At 42.0% G+C, this 17,137-nt stretch overlaps 1 protein-coding gene across 8 annotated transcripts in view; it reads left to right on the forward strand.

Annotated features, from left to right (window-relative positions):
• The window catches only part of GATAD2B (GATA zinc finger domain containing 2B), a 78,720-nt gene that overhangs the window by 12,143 nt on the left and 49,440 nt on the right, over positions 1-17,137 (forward strand). For 3 of the 8 annotated variants that reach the window (XR_008442913.1, XM_054010549.1, XM_054010550.1), the window contains exon 2: positions 12,316-12,364. The exons of 2 other annotated variants lie outside the window; for them this stretch is intronic. Coding sequence is in view for 4 of the 6 variants with exons in the window: in XM_054010549.1 (XP_053866524.1) it covers positions 12,354-12,364 (11 nt within the window). In the remaining 2 variants the exon portion in view is untranslated. Of the gene's footprint in view, positions 1-10,900; positions 11,001-12,315; positions 12,414-13,387; positions 13,407-17,137 lie in introns of those variants that run through there. 3 more of the 8 variants (XM_054010553.1, XM_054010552.1, XM_054010556.1) reach the window with 3 other exon arrangements.

A 17,137-nucleotide genomic window follows, 5' to 3' on the forward strand; every position in this document is an offset into this window, starting at 1 on the left:
GAGACAGCAGCCCAGGATAAGATAACCGGCGAAGACTTGTCAGAGAGGGAACGTCCACTTCTGAGGAAAATCGCCTTGCCCTGGTCACGGAAAAACACCAGAAAAGAAAGGAAAGACAACCGCCACACAGCAATCAGGGGCCAACCCTGTTTTCCAACACCATCTGCCAACGAGCCTGTGGCTCAAGGATCAGACTCCTCTGTCACCAAAGGACCCATGAAAAATAAAACCTGTGAAAGATCATCCTCAACCTCAAGGGATCGACGACTGCTGCTGGACTTCTGTGTCCAGTTCTGGTGTCGGCAATCCAGGAAAGATGCTGATAAATTGGAGAGGGTTCAGAGAAGAGCCACAAGAATGATTAAAGGATTAGAAAACAAGCCTTATAGTGAGATGCACAAAGAGCTCAATCTACTTAGTTTAATAAAGGGAGGTTAAGTGTTGACTTGATTAGTTTAAGTATCTACATGGGAAACAAATATTTAATAATGGGTTCTTCAGTCTAGTAAAGAGAGGCTTAAAACGGTCCAATGACTGGAAGTTGAAGCTATACAAATTCAGACTGGAAATAAGAGGTATGTTTTAAAGAGGGTAATTAACCATTGGAACAACGTACCAAGGAGGTTGTGGTTGATTCACTATCACTGACAGTTTTTAATTCAAGATTGAATGTTTTTCTAAAAGATCTGCTCTAGGCATTATTTGGGGGCAGTTTTCTGGTCTGTACTCTAGTATGAGGTCATACTAGATGATTACAGTGATCCCTTCTGGCCTTGGAATCTATGAAATAGCATAGCTGTAAACTAACTTTTAAATTGGGTAACAGTCATAAAAATATTCCTGTGCAGGTAAGGTACATAACACAGACTAGTAACCAGAGTCCATTATTTTTTAATTTGAGCTCTAAATTGTCTTGGATATTAAGAACAACTGGTGGGGTGGGGGAGCTCCCTTTAGCATTAGTGTAATTGCTGAGGAGATGAACAAGTCTAAGGGCATGTTTAAGTAATTAAATCCTTAATTGCATTTTATTTACTGGGAAACGTCATAACTTCAGGGTGGCTAACGCCAGACACAAATTGACCTCAAGTCTGTGTGAGGTGGTTGTATTCCAGTTGTAATTTCCTCCTTAGTTTTTCCCATTCCTCTGAAATGGAAATGTCCTTGACCTACACTGAGCCACTTTTTGCTCCCTGTTCCTGTTTATCCCCATTCTTCTGCTCCATTCTAGTTTGGGGGTAACACCCAGTTATTGCATAATCAGTTTCCTTGTGCTGTGATTGGCTCAGAGCATGTTTTGAAGTTATGTTGAATGTGAGCTTGGGCTTCCTGTTTAAAAAAATGTTTCTCTCACCTTTCCTAGCAAAACTGTGACCCACCTCTGTTGAAAGCCTCTGCAAATGTCTTAGCATTGATCCTAAACTGTGCCATCATCTGACTGCAACCGGGGACTGTTAATGTAAAAAAACACTGCCACAAAACCACACTTAAAATAAGAGGAGAAAAGGTGCTTCAGGATCTCTGGTCTGGAAGAGAAGAGCATTGCACTGCTGAAGTGAAAGATTCATAACCTAGGAAAACCTAAGGTGAAGAATAAGCAACAGGGGAGCAGATGAGCCCTCATGAAATGGACGCTGTTCTCATCCACGTTGCTTTATAAATAAATAAATAAAAAACACTTTCCAATTGCTTAAAGTGTGATGGTCCCACTGGCTAACCTGCAGGATTCTAACCAACTGCATCAGCCTTGTTGGATTAATTCTCTGAATTATGGAATCACTGTGACCTCTTGAAACCTTAAATGCACCGTTTCTTGCTAGGCATTTCTCAAATATGCCTTTACTAAGAGCTACAACCCTCAGACTATATGCAGTGCATAGTCTCTCAAGGTCTGAGAAGCCTCTTGCCTCACTCATATTTAGCGTCCAGGTACATGCATATAGGAAAGCGGATCTCTCACCCTTCTACTTCAGAAAGCAGTTGGTAGTTGCTGCCAATTGTGAGAATGGAAAAACCTGCACTGAAAGACACACGCAGTCCTTGTAATGCTTGGTCAAATTATTCACTCAAATATTGCACTGGAAAGCAAAGAATCCTAAGAGAACAAAGATCAGCAGAAATGGCCCATTCCACCCATGGTGGCAAACTTGATCATCTTGTGCCAGCCCTGCAGTTTTTTTATATTGTCTAACAAAACGCTAGATTGAGTTTAAGATGTCTTCTTTCAGAGTGGGGGAGCCTGCTGTCATTGAGACCTCCTCCAGGGCCCTGGTCATGCCCAGTGTCTTTGCTGACACTACAGCACTTTATCAAAAAAAAAAAAAAAATGTAAATGAGAGGTAGCCTCTCCCACCTAACAAGACAGGAACATCTCCTACCTGTATTCATCAGCTCAGCCTCCCCAATTTACACTTGGTAGCTTCAAGAGGACTTGGAAGTACTTATTTATGAATGGGATTATGACGGGGTTGCCAGTGATAGCAAAGGACTGGACTCGATGACCAGAAGATCGCTTCCAGTCCTCTGAGCCAAACCGTGGACTGAGCGCCTAGAATGAAGTAGCACGAAAACTTAATGGTGCCCACGTTGCTGTGTATTGGTGATATGAGGTTTTGTTTTGGGGATGTTGCTTTTAAATTGCTTTGTTTGTTGTTTTTCTTACAACAGTAACAAACTTGTGCTTGGATATTCTGTTGCCAGGTAGCTGGTTTTGCTTGTAGAACGCCACCAAACAAGAAGTTCTTAAAAATTTCTCTGTGTGTGTGTGTGTGTGTGTGTGTGTGTGTGTGTGCGTGCAGATGAGCCCTTTTTAAAATTAAAATATTGACTGTTTAAAAATCAACTGGGCCTTCATTTTCATTCCCTTATTTTCCCCTCTCATTTGAATGCCTCAAATGGCATCAAATAGCCTGTTTGTGGGGAGAGTCAGTTCTGTGCTTTCTGTCAACAATAATTTCTGATAACATGCTTCTTGGTTAAAATAACCTTCTGCCATGTCTCGCCTACTGTAGAGGATAGAAGACTTCAACCAAGGACAAGGTTCAACACAACAGTGTATGCCTTCACCCCCGGCTGCCATTTTCCCTGTGCCTGTTTTAACCCTTGTCCTGCCCGGCTACATTTAATAGACTTGTCTGGTACTTGTCCCAAATATTATGAAGGCCCTAGCCACCTTTATCATTTATTTTAGGACTGTGCTATCAGCCCAGCTTTCTGGTTTGGTGTGCAGTGTCCAAGTTGGGCCATACATCTTGGTTTGTCATTGCTTACATATGCTATGATTTATTCCACTTTTGAAAAAGTGACTGCAACAAATCTTAATTTGTGTGAAATTTGGATAGATTTCCAATAAATCTAAATCAGTAACTCAAAGCAATTGCATACATACCATCCTTTCCTACCTTTCTGGTCAGCTGCCTGTTTCACTCTCCGATAACTCATAAGAAAGGTAACATGAAGGCTCTCACACTATAGACTCCTGACGCTGGCCCTTTGAGTTATATAAAGATCCTTTAAAAAGCACAAGTGAAGAGAAAGCAAGGACTTCTGGGCTTTAACCTCCCAGCAGAGCAAGCATGATTCAGGAGAGATTTCTCAGCCATGGATCACCTGAAGATCATCAGGTTCTGGAAAGAGTGCTGCATACAACCAGCTATTGTTACCACTCTTGTAGACTATGAAAAGGCCTTTGAATAAGTGGAAATAGAAGCATCCAGAGGAAAGGATCCTAAAATACATTTAAGTGAATAGTCCAGTGACCTCTTACCAGTACCTTTTGCCTTCTGGTTATAGAAAATCATCAGAGATCTTGGATGGGAGGCAGAGGAGGGGATTGGAGCAGATGCAGAGCATATGCGCCAACCCCAGTTGATAAAAAAGGCTTTCACTTCTGCTGTATCACCGAGAGACTTCAAAGCAGTGATTTAAAGAGCTGGACACCGATGAGGAATACAGAGAGAGAAAAAAGCATCTTCAAAAATATTGGTGTATAAAGATAGCGAATACTGTTAAACTGTCTGTTTTGGGCCAATTGCTACCAGCTACTGCAGACCAGGAAATGAGGTGACGAGAAGACTGGATTGCGGAGGGGTATGGGTTAGACACTAGTGTATCAGAAGGGTAAACACCTTTTATTCACTACTGTCTACCACATGGAGGAGAAACTACTGGCTTGGAGCTCCAGGATTGGGAAGATGATGCTCATTGCCCTGTAGAGAAATAAACCAGTGGTTTGGAGCAAGCCAAGGTGAGACGATGATGGGGAAACTGATGTATGAGTGGTCTGACCTTATTTAACGCAAGATGCTTTGAATTTTACAAAATATGCCTGATGACCTCAAAACAAACTGTAAAATCACATGAATTAAAATTGAACTTGACACAGTGCCAACTCCAAGAATCCCTCCCAACTGACCCAGTCCACAGAAGCCTGTGGCTTGCAAAACTAGCTGTCTACATTTGTTTTTAAATCCCTGTTCAGGCACCGGAGTAAAAGCAGCACAGCTTTCAGAGGAGCTGAATACCTTTTATCTCCCACTGACTTTGGGGGTTCTTATCACTCCTGAAAACCAGGCCACTTGTACTTAGTCACCTGGCTTTAAAAGTGTTGGCTATTGTGAGAAGGTGAACCTTGAAGGTCAAACATGGCTCTGTTGGGAGTGAATTTCAAATCTGAAGGCCCTCAACTGACAATACCCAGTTCCCAAATGGACACATCTAGTGACAATCAGCAAGAGCATCTCAGCTGTTGAAATTAAGCCTGAGGAGAGGAGGGGCAATCTGTGACCTAATCATGACCCCAAAGTGTGTTAGATCAAGGCAGGCATTACCTGGAAATGAATTGGAAATGTGTGCAGTCTGTGGGGCACGTGTGTGATGTACTTCACGCAAGAAACACTGCGAGTTAAGCAGGTAGCATCTGACATTACCTGAACTTTTTTAGTGGCCTTCAAGGGTAACCTCAAAGTGCTCTGTAGGAATTGGTGTAGGAGCAACCAAGGAATGGATGATGGTTACTTAGCATGCATCCAAAAGGAAAAGTTACGAACACTTTGGCAAGTAAATATGATTGGATATAGTGGTTGAGACAGGGCTTTGGAGCGGAGCCCGGAGCCGCTCCGGAGCAGTGGAGCTGCAGGTTTTTGCCTGGAGCTTGCTCCATAGCCAGAGCACAGCTCCAAAGCCCTGTATGAGAGGAAGCTCGCTTGGACTTCTTTGCTAACTAGGTGGCTCCTGAATTTCTAGAATCCAAACAGGGACTCTTAGATTGTGAACCTAGTGAAAGGCAAGTAAAAAAACAAACAAACAAAAAAACCTTCACTTGAGTGAAGAGAAATTGCTGCCACTAACCCGTGGTCATGATGTCTAAAGAAACATGCTGGCTCTGAGTAGATCAGAGACCGTTCTTGGCCAAGCCATCTACACTGAGCTGATGCTTTCTTTCAGAAAGCTCCACTCTTCATAGGAGAGAGATTTCCTTAATACGTTTTGAAGAAGCCTTGCTTCCACAGGCAGTACAACAAAGGATGTTCAGGATCTTCCGTAAAACTATGAAGCACTCTACACAGTGCAGACTGCTTGACAGCTGTGTTGGAATTCCTTTTTTAGCCTTGATTTCTCTTACTCCTTAGCGCCATAGGATTTATTTATCCCTCCTTCACTTGCGGATAGTCTCTGCTTGGCCACCTCCTTTCCTTGCTTCTAAAGCTGAGCGTCCTTTCATCACTTGCTGTTTGTAACATTTTCAGTGCGCACACCCTGAAAAGAATTAGCGGGGACATCTTGTTGGGCCCAAACAACCACCTCATTAGGTCATCATTCTATGGTAACTACTATGTAATTACAGACTAATTAGATATTTCTCCCTTTTTGTAAACCAAATTGTTCCATGTTATTTAATAACAGATAGTACCAATGCTTGGAATGGCATGGAAACTCTAGTATAATTACCAGATTCTCTGCACCTCATGGATTAAGTGCATGATAGTAACTATGTATTATAGATTACTTGGTTATTTGTGCACTGTGTAATAGTTTATTTTTAGAAGAATGGATACTTAGTTCATGCAGGTTTTATTGGTTTGCATGCAAAATATTGTAAAAGATGTAATTTGTAAGTCGGTCATATTTATGCTTGTTCCACAAATAAATTAAATGTAGTACTAATTACATGCACTAAGTATCTCCAAATTTACTATAGTGCTCTTGTTAACCTTTGATTATTGTAATTTTGTAACTTGCCACCAAAAATGAAACATCCCATTTAGCAAGATATTTCTGCTGTGTATTAACACAATAAACAGTTTACATCCTGTTTGACTGACACATTGGATTCTTAATTTGTGTTTGCCAAACAGAATGTAGTACTAAGTTTTGAAGTAATCTGTTTTATCAGCTTTGGAAAATACTAAAACATTCATTAATGTACTAGATTTTACTAGAATTTAACAGTCCATTTCTAATAGATGGTACAGAGAAGTGAGTTAACCTGTAGTTTTTAGCTGTCTAATATTGTGTAGGAGCTTTAATCCTGTTCATAACAGAATAAGTTGAAAATTATATATAATTAAAAGGATATTGTCTATTTAAACATTAGAAAAACCAGGTGAATGAGATACTGGTATTGGACCGAAGAAATAGATAAGTATTAGGTAAAAGATTACTTTACCCATCTTGTCTCTAATATCCTGGGATCAACACAGCTACAACAATCCTGCATACGAATTTAAACATTAGATGTTTTTAACTCTTTGGCCTGTGTTAATGCATTAATGATTGAAATGGAAAACTTTAAAAATACAACTCTTTACATGGTGCTTGTGTGATGAAAATTAAGTTTCATGGTCTTGATGGATTTCACTTTCAGGTTTTTAATTCTGTAGTGTCTGGATTGTAAATGCAGGGGAGATTTTTTTGTAAAAACTGCCTGTATTAGAAATATTTCCAGGATTATTTTAAAAATTCAGTCCAGTTTTCATAAATATTTGGTGGTTTTTAACAAAATCTAAATCTCTGGGTCAAATCTGAGTTGCTGTTGTCCTTGTCGCTTTCTAGAAGAATTGTATTGTACAAAGCTTAGAATAGAATCTGATTCCTTAACAAGGTCTCAAGGTGTCATGGCCACACTTCAAAAGCTCACAAGGGTATCTTAGTTTGGTATTAGAGTGGGTCAGGTTGGGGCAGCAAATGCACCAACACACAATATAATGGCTGAAAACTTCTCTAGAGATCACTACAAACAGAGTTGGATGATGTGTATATCCTTAGTGTAGTCTTGCTCGTGAGGTCTAAGGTCATATGGAGATACTGTATATGAAAGTTGTACAGAACATTTTATCTACTGTATAAGTTTACTTGAAACAAAAAAAGACAAGACATGAAATAGGGACACAAGCTCAGTACTGTGTGTTGGCAACATGGAGAACTGCTCCCAAAATTTGCTTTGCTTTAAATAAGGGGTGTGTGTGTGTGTTAGGCACTCAGTGCTGAAGCATTCAGTATATTTGGATGAAAGCTGTATATGAATTTCCAAAGTGCAGCAAGTCTCTTGCTTATTAGCTGAATTTCTTTGAGAATTGATCAGAAGCCTCTCTGCGGGTGTGGGGATTTGGTTTTCAAAGGCACATGAGCTGGAGTGTGAGCAGCAGTCTCTCTAGAGGATAGAGCAGGGGGTTGGATCTCTTCGGTTTTCTTCTTTGCGCTTCTTCTGACTCACTGACCTTGGAGAAAGCCACTTAACGTGTCTGTTCCTCATTTTCTCTCTTGCAGGTGTGAGGTAGTCCAGGTATAGCCTTGAAAATGTAAAGTACTATACAAGTATTAATTCTCTATAGAACTAGTGTATATTTTATCAATATTACAACAAGTAACTAAAGAGTTAAATATAATGGGCCAAATTCTGCTATTATGTAGGTATGCGATGCTCAGCCTCTTTAACATCAATGGAATTGGGTACCTATGTCTGAAGATACATTAACTGAGGCAAATTCTATCATTTAGACCAAATGACTTGCGCCTTCCAACAATGTGTGGCATGAGTGTCTGAATTCAGAAGTCTTCATGGTAACATTTAAGAAAGGTCTGCTATTTACTATCTGTTTGTAATCACCCTCATCATATTTGAACTTTTTGGGTATTCTGATAGTGACAGATTTCCATAGGCCTCTGTTGTAAATGCAACATAAATTAATGCCCTGTTATTATCTTGTGTTGCTAAATTCACACCCAGTTCTAGGACAATAAGCTTTGAAGGGCTGAAGCTGCCAGCAGATGTTTGCTAGGAACATCTGTCAAAAGCTAGTTTGTATTGGGTTGCCTCATGGTAGCTGAGCATTCTTAGTAGTTCAGTATATTTTTGCAGCAAATAGGGGTGTAGAATGTTGTCATCTTAGTAGGACTTAATTCTAGTTCATGGCAGTGTTTGAAAATGATCTCAGTACAGAGACCCAGAGCTGATGGGCATTCATTGGGCTGGAGGAAGCCAGCAGTATGGTTACTGAGCAGTTTTTGTGTGTTTGCAGTTTTTTTTGTTCTACTGAACAAAATTCTCATGCGTCATCAGTACCACCAATTTCACACCATTCCCTAATAATGGATCTGCCTTATCTCTGTTGCACCAACCAAACCTTCTTTTCCTCTGTCAAATCTCTCTTCACAAGTTGCATCTGACTTTTCTCCTCACAAGCCTCCAGTGCCATCTGCTTCCACTCTTGCACCTGATCCTTAGTTGTTAGATTGCACCTATATAATCTAGACTTAAATTCTCCTGGGGGCAAGGGCCTTGCCTTCCCGTGTACCTATAAAGTGCCATGTACACACGCTGTACTATATAGAGCTGCAGGGATTTGCAGTTTGAAATTGCTTTATGTTGGCACAGTTGTAATGCATCAACGTAGGACTTGACAAACCTACTCTCCCCAAACATAATTGGGCTGGGTGATTGGGGCTGCTTTAGGAGTGCAGGTGTGGCAGTTCCTCCTTATACCATTTGAGTGGTGCTCTTCAGCCCTGTTGTCTCCCCCATCACCTGTCGCCCGGCAGTATGCGAAAGTCTGAGTGAGAGGGCTGAGGAATAGCTCAGAGCCTGGAGTTAGATGTAGTATGTAGCAGAAGTCCAAGAGAAGCAAGACTGGGCATACCAGAATGGTACACCACATCTCCAAAGGACCAACATTGCTGTGGGGAGCAGAGATTAGTGGTATTGAGTCCAGTCCATTGGGCAAGACCTAGTCCTCATAGGGATATAGTCAGGAAGGAAACAGCTGGTGGAAGATGAGCTTTCAGGCCCAAATTTTAGGGAAGGACCCAACATCTTGCTGCTAGGACGTCAAGTCATGGGGAGGCCTGATGAGCAGGAGACACTGGGCAGATGGGGCCCCAACTACTATGGGTCTGGGGTGTCCAGGGTTCTAGTGGATGGCTGACCAGTGGAGGATGAGGTAGAGGAAAACTGAGAGCAAGAGGCCAGAGTCTTTGAGCTCAGCCAGTCAGGGAAGATCTGAGACCGGACCTACTCCGGGGATGGACAGCCTGAACATGTCCGACCATCTGCAGATGGGCACCTTAGCTAGACTAGACAAATGGAAGGGGTTCAGGGGAAAAAGCATGTAGATTAGACTTAAAACCACTTGATTTGATTTCCCTTGCTCTTGGGAGATACTGCCGAGTACTGTAAGCACATGCACTGTTTTATCTCTCTCTAGGTAATAGTGACTGACTTGCAGTGGGGTCAGGGGAGGGTTTTGGGTATTTTGGCCTGAACAATAAATTGAGTGTTTACTTGGACTAGTAAGCATTGGATACATTTTTTTCAAGCCCTGCTGATCTGCACAGGTATTGGAATAAGGGCTATTATATTACATGAACACCAGATGGAATATAAAGTAACTTTTTTTTTTTTTTTTTTGCACACCTCCTTTCCTACAAAAACATGATGCCTTGGTCGGAACCTTTGGGTACTTTCTTAGTGTGTTATCAAACGCCAACAAAATATCAGTCATAAGCCTAGTATGTAGAGAAATGCATTGTGAGCATGTCAGGGATAGAGCTGTTAAGACAATGAGGATCCTGTGAAGTGGTGGTTTCATTTCCGTTGATGGTGTGGCATGCATGGAAGGTAGAGTAATCTTGGTATGGTGATCTACCTGGGTTTGGCTGGAACGTGTACAAGAGCTGTAGCTGATCACCTCTGAAACACCTGTAACAAATTGATTGTAGGAAGAGAGTATGCCAGTTACAATCAAGTTATTGGTATTGGAGGGGAAAAATTGAGGGGCTGATGCCTCGATGTCTGACGCCATGATTTCAGGAATGCTACAAAAATCCCCATCTTTCCTGCATTAGCTATTCTCTGACTCCTAACACCAGGGAGGTAAGCATGTGTGTTGGCGAGATGCAGACAAATGAGATTATCGGCATTCTCTTTCTTATGGATACATCTTTATTAATTGCTTCTCCACATTGATGGAATGTCCTTAAAATTTGTTTTGGGAACTAAACAGTTAAAATAGCGTTGGAGGAAATGAGCTCTCATGAATGAAGACAAAGTTTGGCAAGATGCCAGAATCTGCTGGGGGGGGGGGGGGAAGAGAGGCAGCTAACTGACTTTTATACCACAAACGACTTAAAAAAATTAAGAGATAATTCCATGTCCTGAGGTTACAAACCGGCTGCAACTGGTTTTTTTTTTCCCCTGCCCCCGCTAGGCATCATGGGTAAAAGTAAGCATCCCCCTTTTCTTTTGTTTAATATAACAGTACAGCGCATGATTGGCAGGGAAGTGCCCGTTTTGAGACAGGGTTTCTGCAGGTCCCTAGAGGGGGATGGCACGCGGGGCCGCCCATGTTCTACGGAGAGGGCTTCTCATAAAAAAAAAATCTGTCTTTCTTTCCCTCCCTCCCCCTTCTCACTCTGTCTTCTCTTCTTTCTGTCTCTCTTCCCCCTTCTTTTCTCTCTGTCTCTAATTTCTTGACAACTAAAGGAGGCAGCAGGATATTGTACCTGTAAGTATTCTTTAGACTGTCCTTTTTAACAGACAAAAGGCTCTTTATGGATTATCATGGCTGTTTTTTCTCTCCTTTAACATGAGTTGGAAGGTTAAATGTAATGTTTTTACATTATATTTAAAGAGAAAACTGCACCGTTGCTTGTGTTTGCTGTTGGACTGATTCCCTCCCCTACCTCCCAAAAAAACCTCACCTCTGTTCAGGTTCCTTGTTCATAGTGCGGTGTTCTTGTGGAATTACTAAATACGACTCTCCCTGATCTAAAGCTGCAAGGGAAGGCTTATTTTGGGTATATAAAAAAATTTCTTTTGTCTGTAGTGCTGATGGCTTGATGTAATAGCTCCCCCCCCCCCCTTCTTTTCATGTCAGCTCCAACCCCTCTCTGTGAATGGAGTCAACCAGCTGACGAGGGTTAGTGCTGGCACGGTGCCAGGGGCTGTGAATCTGTGTGTGCGTGTGTGTAAGTGTATACAGAGCACAAAGGGAAGGCCTGCAGTCTAGGAAATCACAGGCTATTATATAAGGCAGCCTGCGTCATCTCTGCTTGCTCAGGCTGACGGATGGGGAGTAAAGCTGGAGGAGGATTGTTAAGAGGAAAACTCCCCCTTTGCCCCCTCTTTATTTTTAAATGACCAGTTCATTGAGAGTGGATAATGTTTGCAGCCTTGCAGGACCAGTTTCCCCAAACATTCAATTACAGCCACATTCCTTGTGAGGAAAAGAGATTCCTCTTCTCCCCGCCCACCCCCATTGGCTTTCGGAAAGAGGGGGGAAGCAGCTTATATTTTTGTCTCCTCATATTTTAAATGATTTTGAGGTGGGGAAACATACAGACTGCCTTGCTGTATCCAACAGCTGTGGTTAGTTAAGGTCCCTGTTTTAATACCAAACTGGTTTTAATAACTTAGCTTTTCAGAAAAAAAAAACACCTGAGAAATGAAGTTTTAGATACTAGAGCAAATACTAATATTTTGCTCATTCTGCTCCTCTTTCTTGGTAGAGTCTGACAAATTGTAGTAGAAATACTTTTTTTTTTTATGCCATCTGCTACACACAGTTGGGTTTGTACCGTACAAAAGTCAAACACATGGCAGCAAAATTATAGAACATTCTGAGCTTCCACACATCTGGACAGTTGCAGTTTTGGGTTCTGGTTGGGGTGGTGGTGTGCTAACTGCTGTACAGTTCCTATACTCCGTTGCAGTTATGGGCATTTTGTTCTGTGAGACAGTGAATTGATTTAGAAGTTGTAATTTTATCTTACTGACCACAACAATTTTTTTGCATTCATTTTTTTTAATTTGCTTTCTAGATACATTGTACTGCAAAGACCCCGAATTTGTGTTGGAGATGAGAATTAAGTATGCACATTAATGAATAGAGCTGTCGTAATGTTACCGTTTCTTCTATGTGAGTACTTACATTTGCTCTGATCATTCAGATCTAAAGAACTGGTTTGTAAGGGAAAACAGTGGAACTGTTTAGTGAGTTTGCGCTGAAATGACTATAAGAATTTATGGTCTGCTGCAATCTAGAGACAGCTCCCTGATTCTGTTGAGAACTAGCATTACGGTTTGTCTTTTTAAATGTTATCTTTATTTTTTTACTCTTGCACAATCTGAATTAAATTATGAATAAAAACCTAATTTAAATCTCTTATTTTTATGAATGACTCTTCTCACTTTCAGCATTTGGAATATTTAAGAATATTTCTTGGCTTTCAATTTTTCCTTTGTCAAGGAGGATTTAGGATTTTGTGTTCCCTTTAAAGAAAGATGCATTTTCTGTTCATGATAAAACCTACATGATAGGCCTACTTTCTCTCCTTAGCTGCGTAAATTTTCCACATCTACAAATACCCAATCACACCATAGTATTTCTTTGCAAGTTACACACTAATGTGAATTGAGTGTAATATTCCTTGACAACTTACAAGCTGAAGTATCAGGATTCGAAGAGCAGCGTGTTTTTATTTGTTAGCGTTTGGTACCGGTGTTCTTGAAGATCTCTCTTCTGACTGCCTACTCGTTAAGTCATAATTACCTTTTTAGGTTGTTATCCTTTTTATAGTATTGTATGGAAATGCTCATCTTGGGAGCCAGCCATTTTGTATGTGCTGTGTTGAAATGCATTTTACGACATAGATGTTGGTTTGTATTCAGCATAGATGGAAGTTAAGACATTGTAGCATTGCATATGTCAGGCTCTTTTGAGTCATTAGACAAATGATTTCATCGTACGCTGCTGGTTAGCTGCCCCAGCAGGTTCAGAATGAGAAGCCAAAATCTGTTTAAAATCTTCAGTTTATATAAAGGCTTGCATTTTGTTTGAGGGTGAAACTGGAATCTTTAGCATGTCTGAATTTAAAGTGGCTCTTGGGTAGCATGAGTGGAGAGTCTTAAGGTAAGCAGGACCTTTGCTTTGTTAGAGCATGTAAAGAATTTTCAATACCAGTAAACAATAGAAGACTGATTTAATATTTTCTTTTGTCCAAAAGAAGTATTTATTTTTAAATACATTAATTAGGATCTAGCAGGGTTTCTGTTTTTTGAAATTCTAGATACCAAGATGGTGGAAATTGGCTTTTTGGATTGACTCCTCTGTTTAAAATCAGTTGGATTTGCAGAAGTAAGAAGACTTCCCCCTAGAACCCCTGTTCTATATCATGGAAGGTGCACTTTTAATTTGCCTGTAGCTTTAATGTGCATTGAGGTGGTTAGGCTGAAAGCTTAGTTCTAGTTTTCTTTCTGTGCAAATGTGATGGATAATGTGGGGATGTCATGTGTTTCTTTTAACTGGACCAATACATAACTTCGCATGCTTCCAGACCAAGAAGCTGTTAGTTACGTGTTCAATATTGTATACATCTGAGTAGGCTCACATTTTTTTATCCCCAAACCTTGTGGATTATAAACTTGTTTTAGTAAATCATCTTTGAATTAATGCAACTTCAACTATTCTTGATTTCTGTTTGAAGAATCTGTTTTCCTGTGGCTTTTGTTTTTGTGTATGTATGTGTGTATATGTATATATGTATAAAATATGTTGCTTCTACTGTCTTCCTCTGGTCTCTGAGGTTTAATCCATTTGTCTGTGGAGTTCCTGCTGGTGAGTTGGGGTAAGGTCCTGTATGCTTTAGTAAGAGATTTAGTTTAAGGTGCACCACAGCATAAAAGATGGGAATCAATGGAAAGACATTGTTACAGGATTGCAAGTTCTTCTCCCTGTGGGTGGTGAAGAAGAAGGTTACATAGACCTGTGTGAGAATAATGCTCTACCAGTTTTTTAGTGCAACAGAGGGTCCTGTGGCACCTTTAAGACTAACAGAAGTATTGGAGCATAAGCTTTCGTGGGTGAATGCCCACTTCATCAGATTTGCGTCTGATGAAGTGAGCATTCACCCACGGAAGCTTATGCTCCAATACTTCTGTTAGTCTTAAAGGTGCCACGGGACCCTCTGTTGCTTTTTACAGATTGAGACTAACACGGCTACCCCTCTGATACTTGACAGTTTTTTTAGACTGATTTTCATTAGTTTGATCCTGTGTTTTAGGGAGCGTGCGTCTGGTGCAGAAGTGCGGGTGGAGAAACAGTTTGGGTTGGGTTGCCTAGAAGAGTTGAGATTTGAGGTGGGTGGGAGAATGAAATTTAGAGTAAAAACCAATCAGTCTGAGTGTGGCTTGCATGAAGGCTGGTTTTAGCTAACTGGAATCCTTGTGACTGGGCCACTCTGTTTGCGGTGCCCTGTGGATTGGATGGCTTCTCTTCTTCCCTGGTCCTATTTTTCACATGGTGGTGGGAGTTGTCCCATTGTTTCCTGAGGCTTCCTGTGCAGGGACATGGTCAGTTTGTCATGTAGGTGTATTTGTTTGCCTTCCACTTGGGAAGAAGAGAACACAAGCTAATCTTCTTGCCTCTCAGCTAGCATTAAGGAGGCTTCTAAATGTCCTTCAGTTATTGTAGATGGCAGTCTAGTTCTATTCTTGCTTCTCTTTATTGGTGGCAATGGTAGCTGTCTTTTTACCACAACTTCCTACTCTGAAAAGTTGTCAGATACCTTTTTCAAAGGACTATACAGACTTATTCCCATTTTGAGTATTCCTTTGCTGCTTTTAGCACAGTCCTTTCCCTTATTGTAGTTCAGGGGTCGGCAACGTTCGGAACACGGCTTGCCAGGGTAAGCACCCTGGTGGGCCGGGCCAGTTTTATTTACCTGCTGACACAACAGATTCGGCCGATCGTGGCCCCCATTGGCCGCGGTTCGCCGTCCTGGACCAATGGGGGCGGCAAGAAGCCGCGGCCAGCACATCGCTCGCCCGCGCCGCTTCTCGCCACCCCCATTGGCCCGGGATGGTGAACAATCGACCGAACCTGCCGCGTCAGCAGGTAAATAAAACTGGCCTGGCCTGCCAGGGTGCTTACCCTGGTGAGCCGCATGCCGAACGTTGCCGACCCCTGTTGTAGTTCATTTAGAATCTTTTCTAACATCTTTGTGTCCTGAGGGATCTCACTTTACAAATATGGCTACACAGAAAAATCTCAATGGCTGCCATAGGGGCTGCCATATGTCTGTGTTTAAAGCAGGGTGGCTCTGGTATGGAGCAACAGACAGGATCTGAGATTACTGGCCTTCAAGGCAAGTGACCTGGGTCCCCATATGCCAAGAATCAGTTCACTTGCAGTGAGATGCAAGTGACCTGGGTCCCCATATGCCAAGAATCAGTTCACTTGCAGTGAGATGCAACCACCTCGCTAGGTAGGTGGACTGTAGAGTCACCTGTGTCACAGGATGGTGTCAAATTTTGGTCAAGAACACAGGGCAGCCTCTCCCACTCCCAGCAAAGTAGTTAACTTAATTACTTTCTCTAGGCAAAAGGGGGAGAGGTGTTAGGTGAGTTGCAAATGATCAGATACATTTTACAAATGTTCTAGATCAGTGGTTCTCAAACTTACTGTACTGGTGACCCCTTTCACATAGCAAGCCTCTGAGAGCGACCCCCCCCTATAAATTAAAAACACTTTTTAATGTATTGAACACCATTATAAATGCTGATGGCAAAGCGGAGTTCGGGGTGGAGGCTGACAGCTCACAGCCCCCCATGTAATAACCTCGCAATCCCCCTCAGGGGTCCCAACCCCCAGTTTGAGAACCCCTGTTCTAGATCATGGAAGGTGCAAAGAAAGCTCTGGGGTCTCCACGGTGCGTGCGGAGTGGAGATGCCTGGAGGAAGAGTTTAGACAAGCAGGGAGGTGGGAGTGGAGTGAGGCAAGATCTTTGGTACTGCGGGGAGCAGGTCCCTGGAGAGTCCGTGTAAAGGGGGAGGGCTCTTGGGATCTGCATCTTGAAATGAATAGGGAGCCAGTGGAGCTGTTTGAGATGGAGGCTGATGTGCTGTCGCTTCCCTGTATGTTTAAGCTGGTGCCTGGTACCTTGTCCTCAGGTCCCAGACTTCCCTAATATACAAGTTTAGTGAGAGGGGAAAGGAAGGTGCAGGTGAAGCAGAGTTGAGGTCTGTAGAGAGATGAAATGTGTTTGGTACCAAGGTTGCAGATCGTTGAAACAAACATGCTCTCTGTATGTGTGTATATATATCTCCTCAATATATGTTCCATTCTATATGCATCCGAAGAAGTGGGCTGTAGTCCACGAAAGCTTATGCTCTAATAAATGTGTTAGTCTCTAAGGTGCCACAAGTACTCCTGTTCTTTTTGCAGATACAGACTAACCCGGCTGCTACTCTGAAATCTGCTTCTAAGGTTTCCTCTGCTAAATCCCTTCAGGGCAAGTTGGTTATTCTTCCTTGAAACCATTGGAGGGCAGAGACGGTCTTGCTTAGGCTCGGACCTGTTTCAAACAGGAGGCCTAGACTCTCTGAGCCTTTCACCAGCAGTTGGGTGGGAGACTTAAGTGCCTGATCTTGGCTTGTCCCCTACAGTGGGTTTCAGTGGACACAAAGAAATGCTTTAATTATTGGTTTAAATTGTGTAATATTTTGATGAATTTCTTGAACTGGAGAAGGGCTGTGAGATTTAGTCCTCTGGTATGAGCTGGCAGGGCCGACATGCCCTTTCTATGGATAGCGCTTGGCATGGACAAAGCAAGGGTTAAAAGGAAGAAAAGGCTAAATGCTCTT

The sequence above is a fragment of the Malaclemys terrapin genome, chromosome 21, assembly GCF_027887155.1.
Source record: "Malaclemys terrapin pileata isolate rMalTer1 chromosome 21, rMalTer1.hap1, whole genome shotgun sequence".
Taxonomy (NCBI): domain Eukaryota; kingdom Metazoa; phylum Chordata; order Testudines; family Emydidae; genus Malaclemys; species Malaclemys terrapin.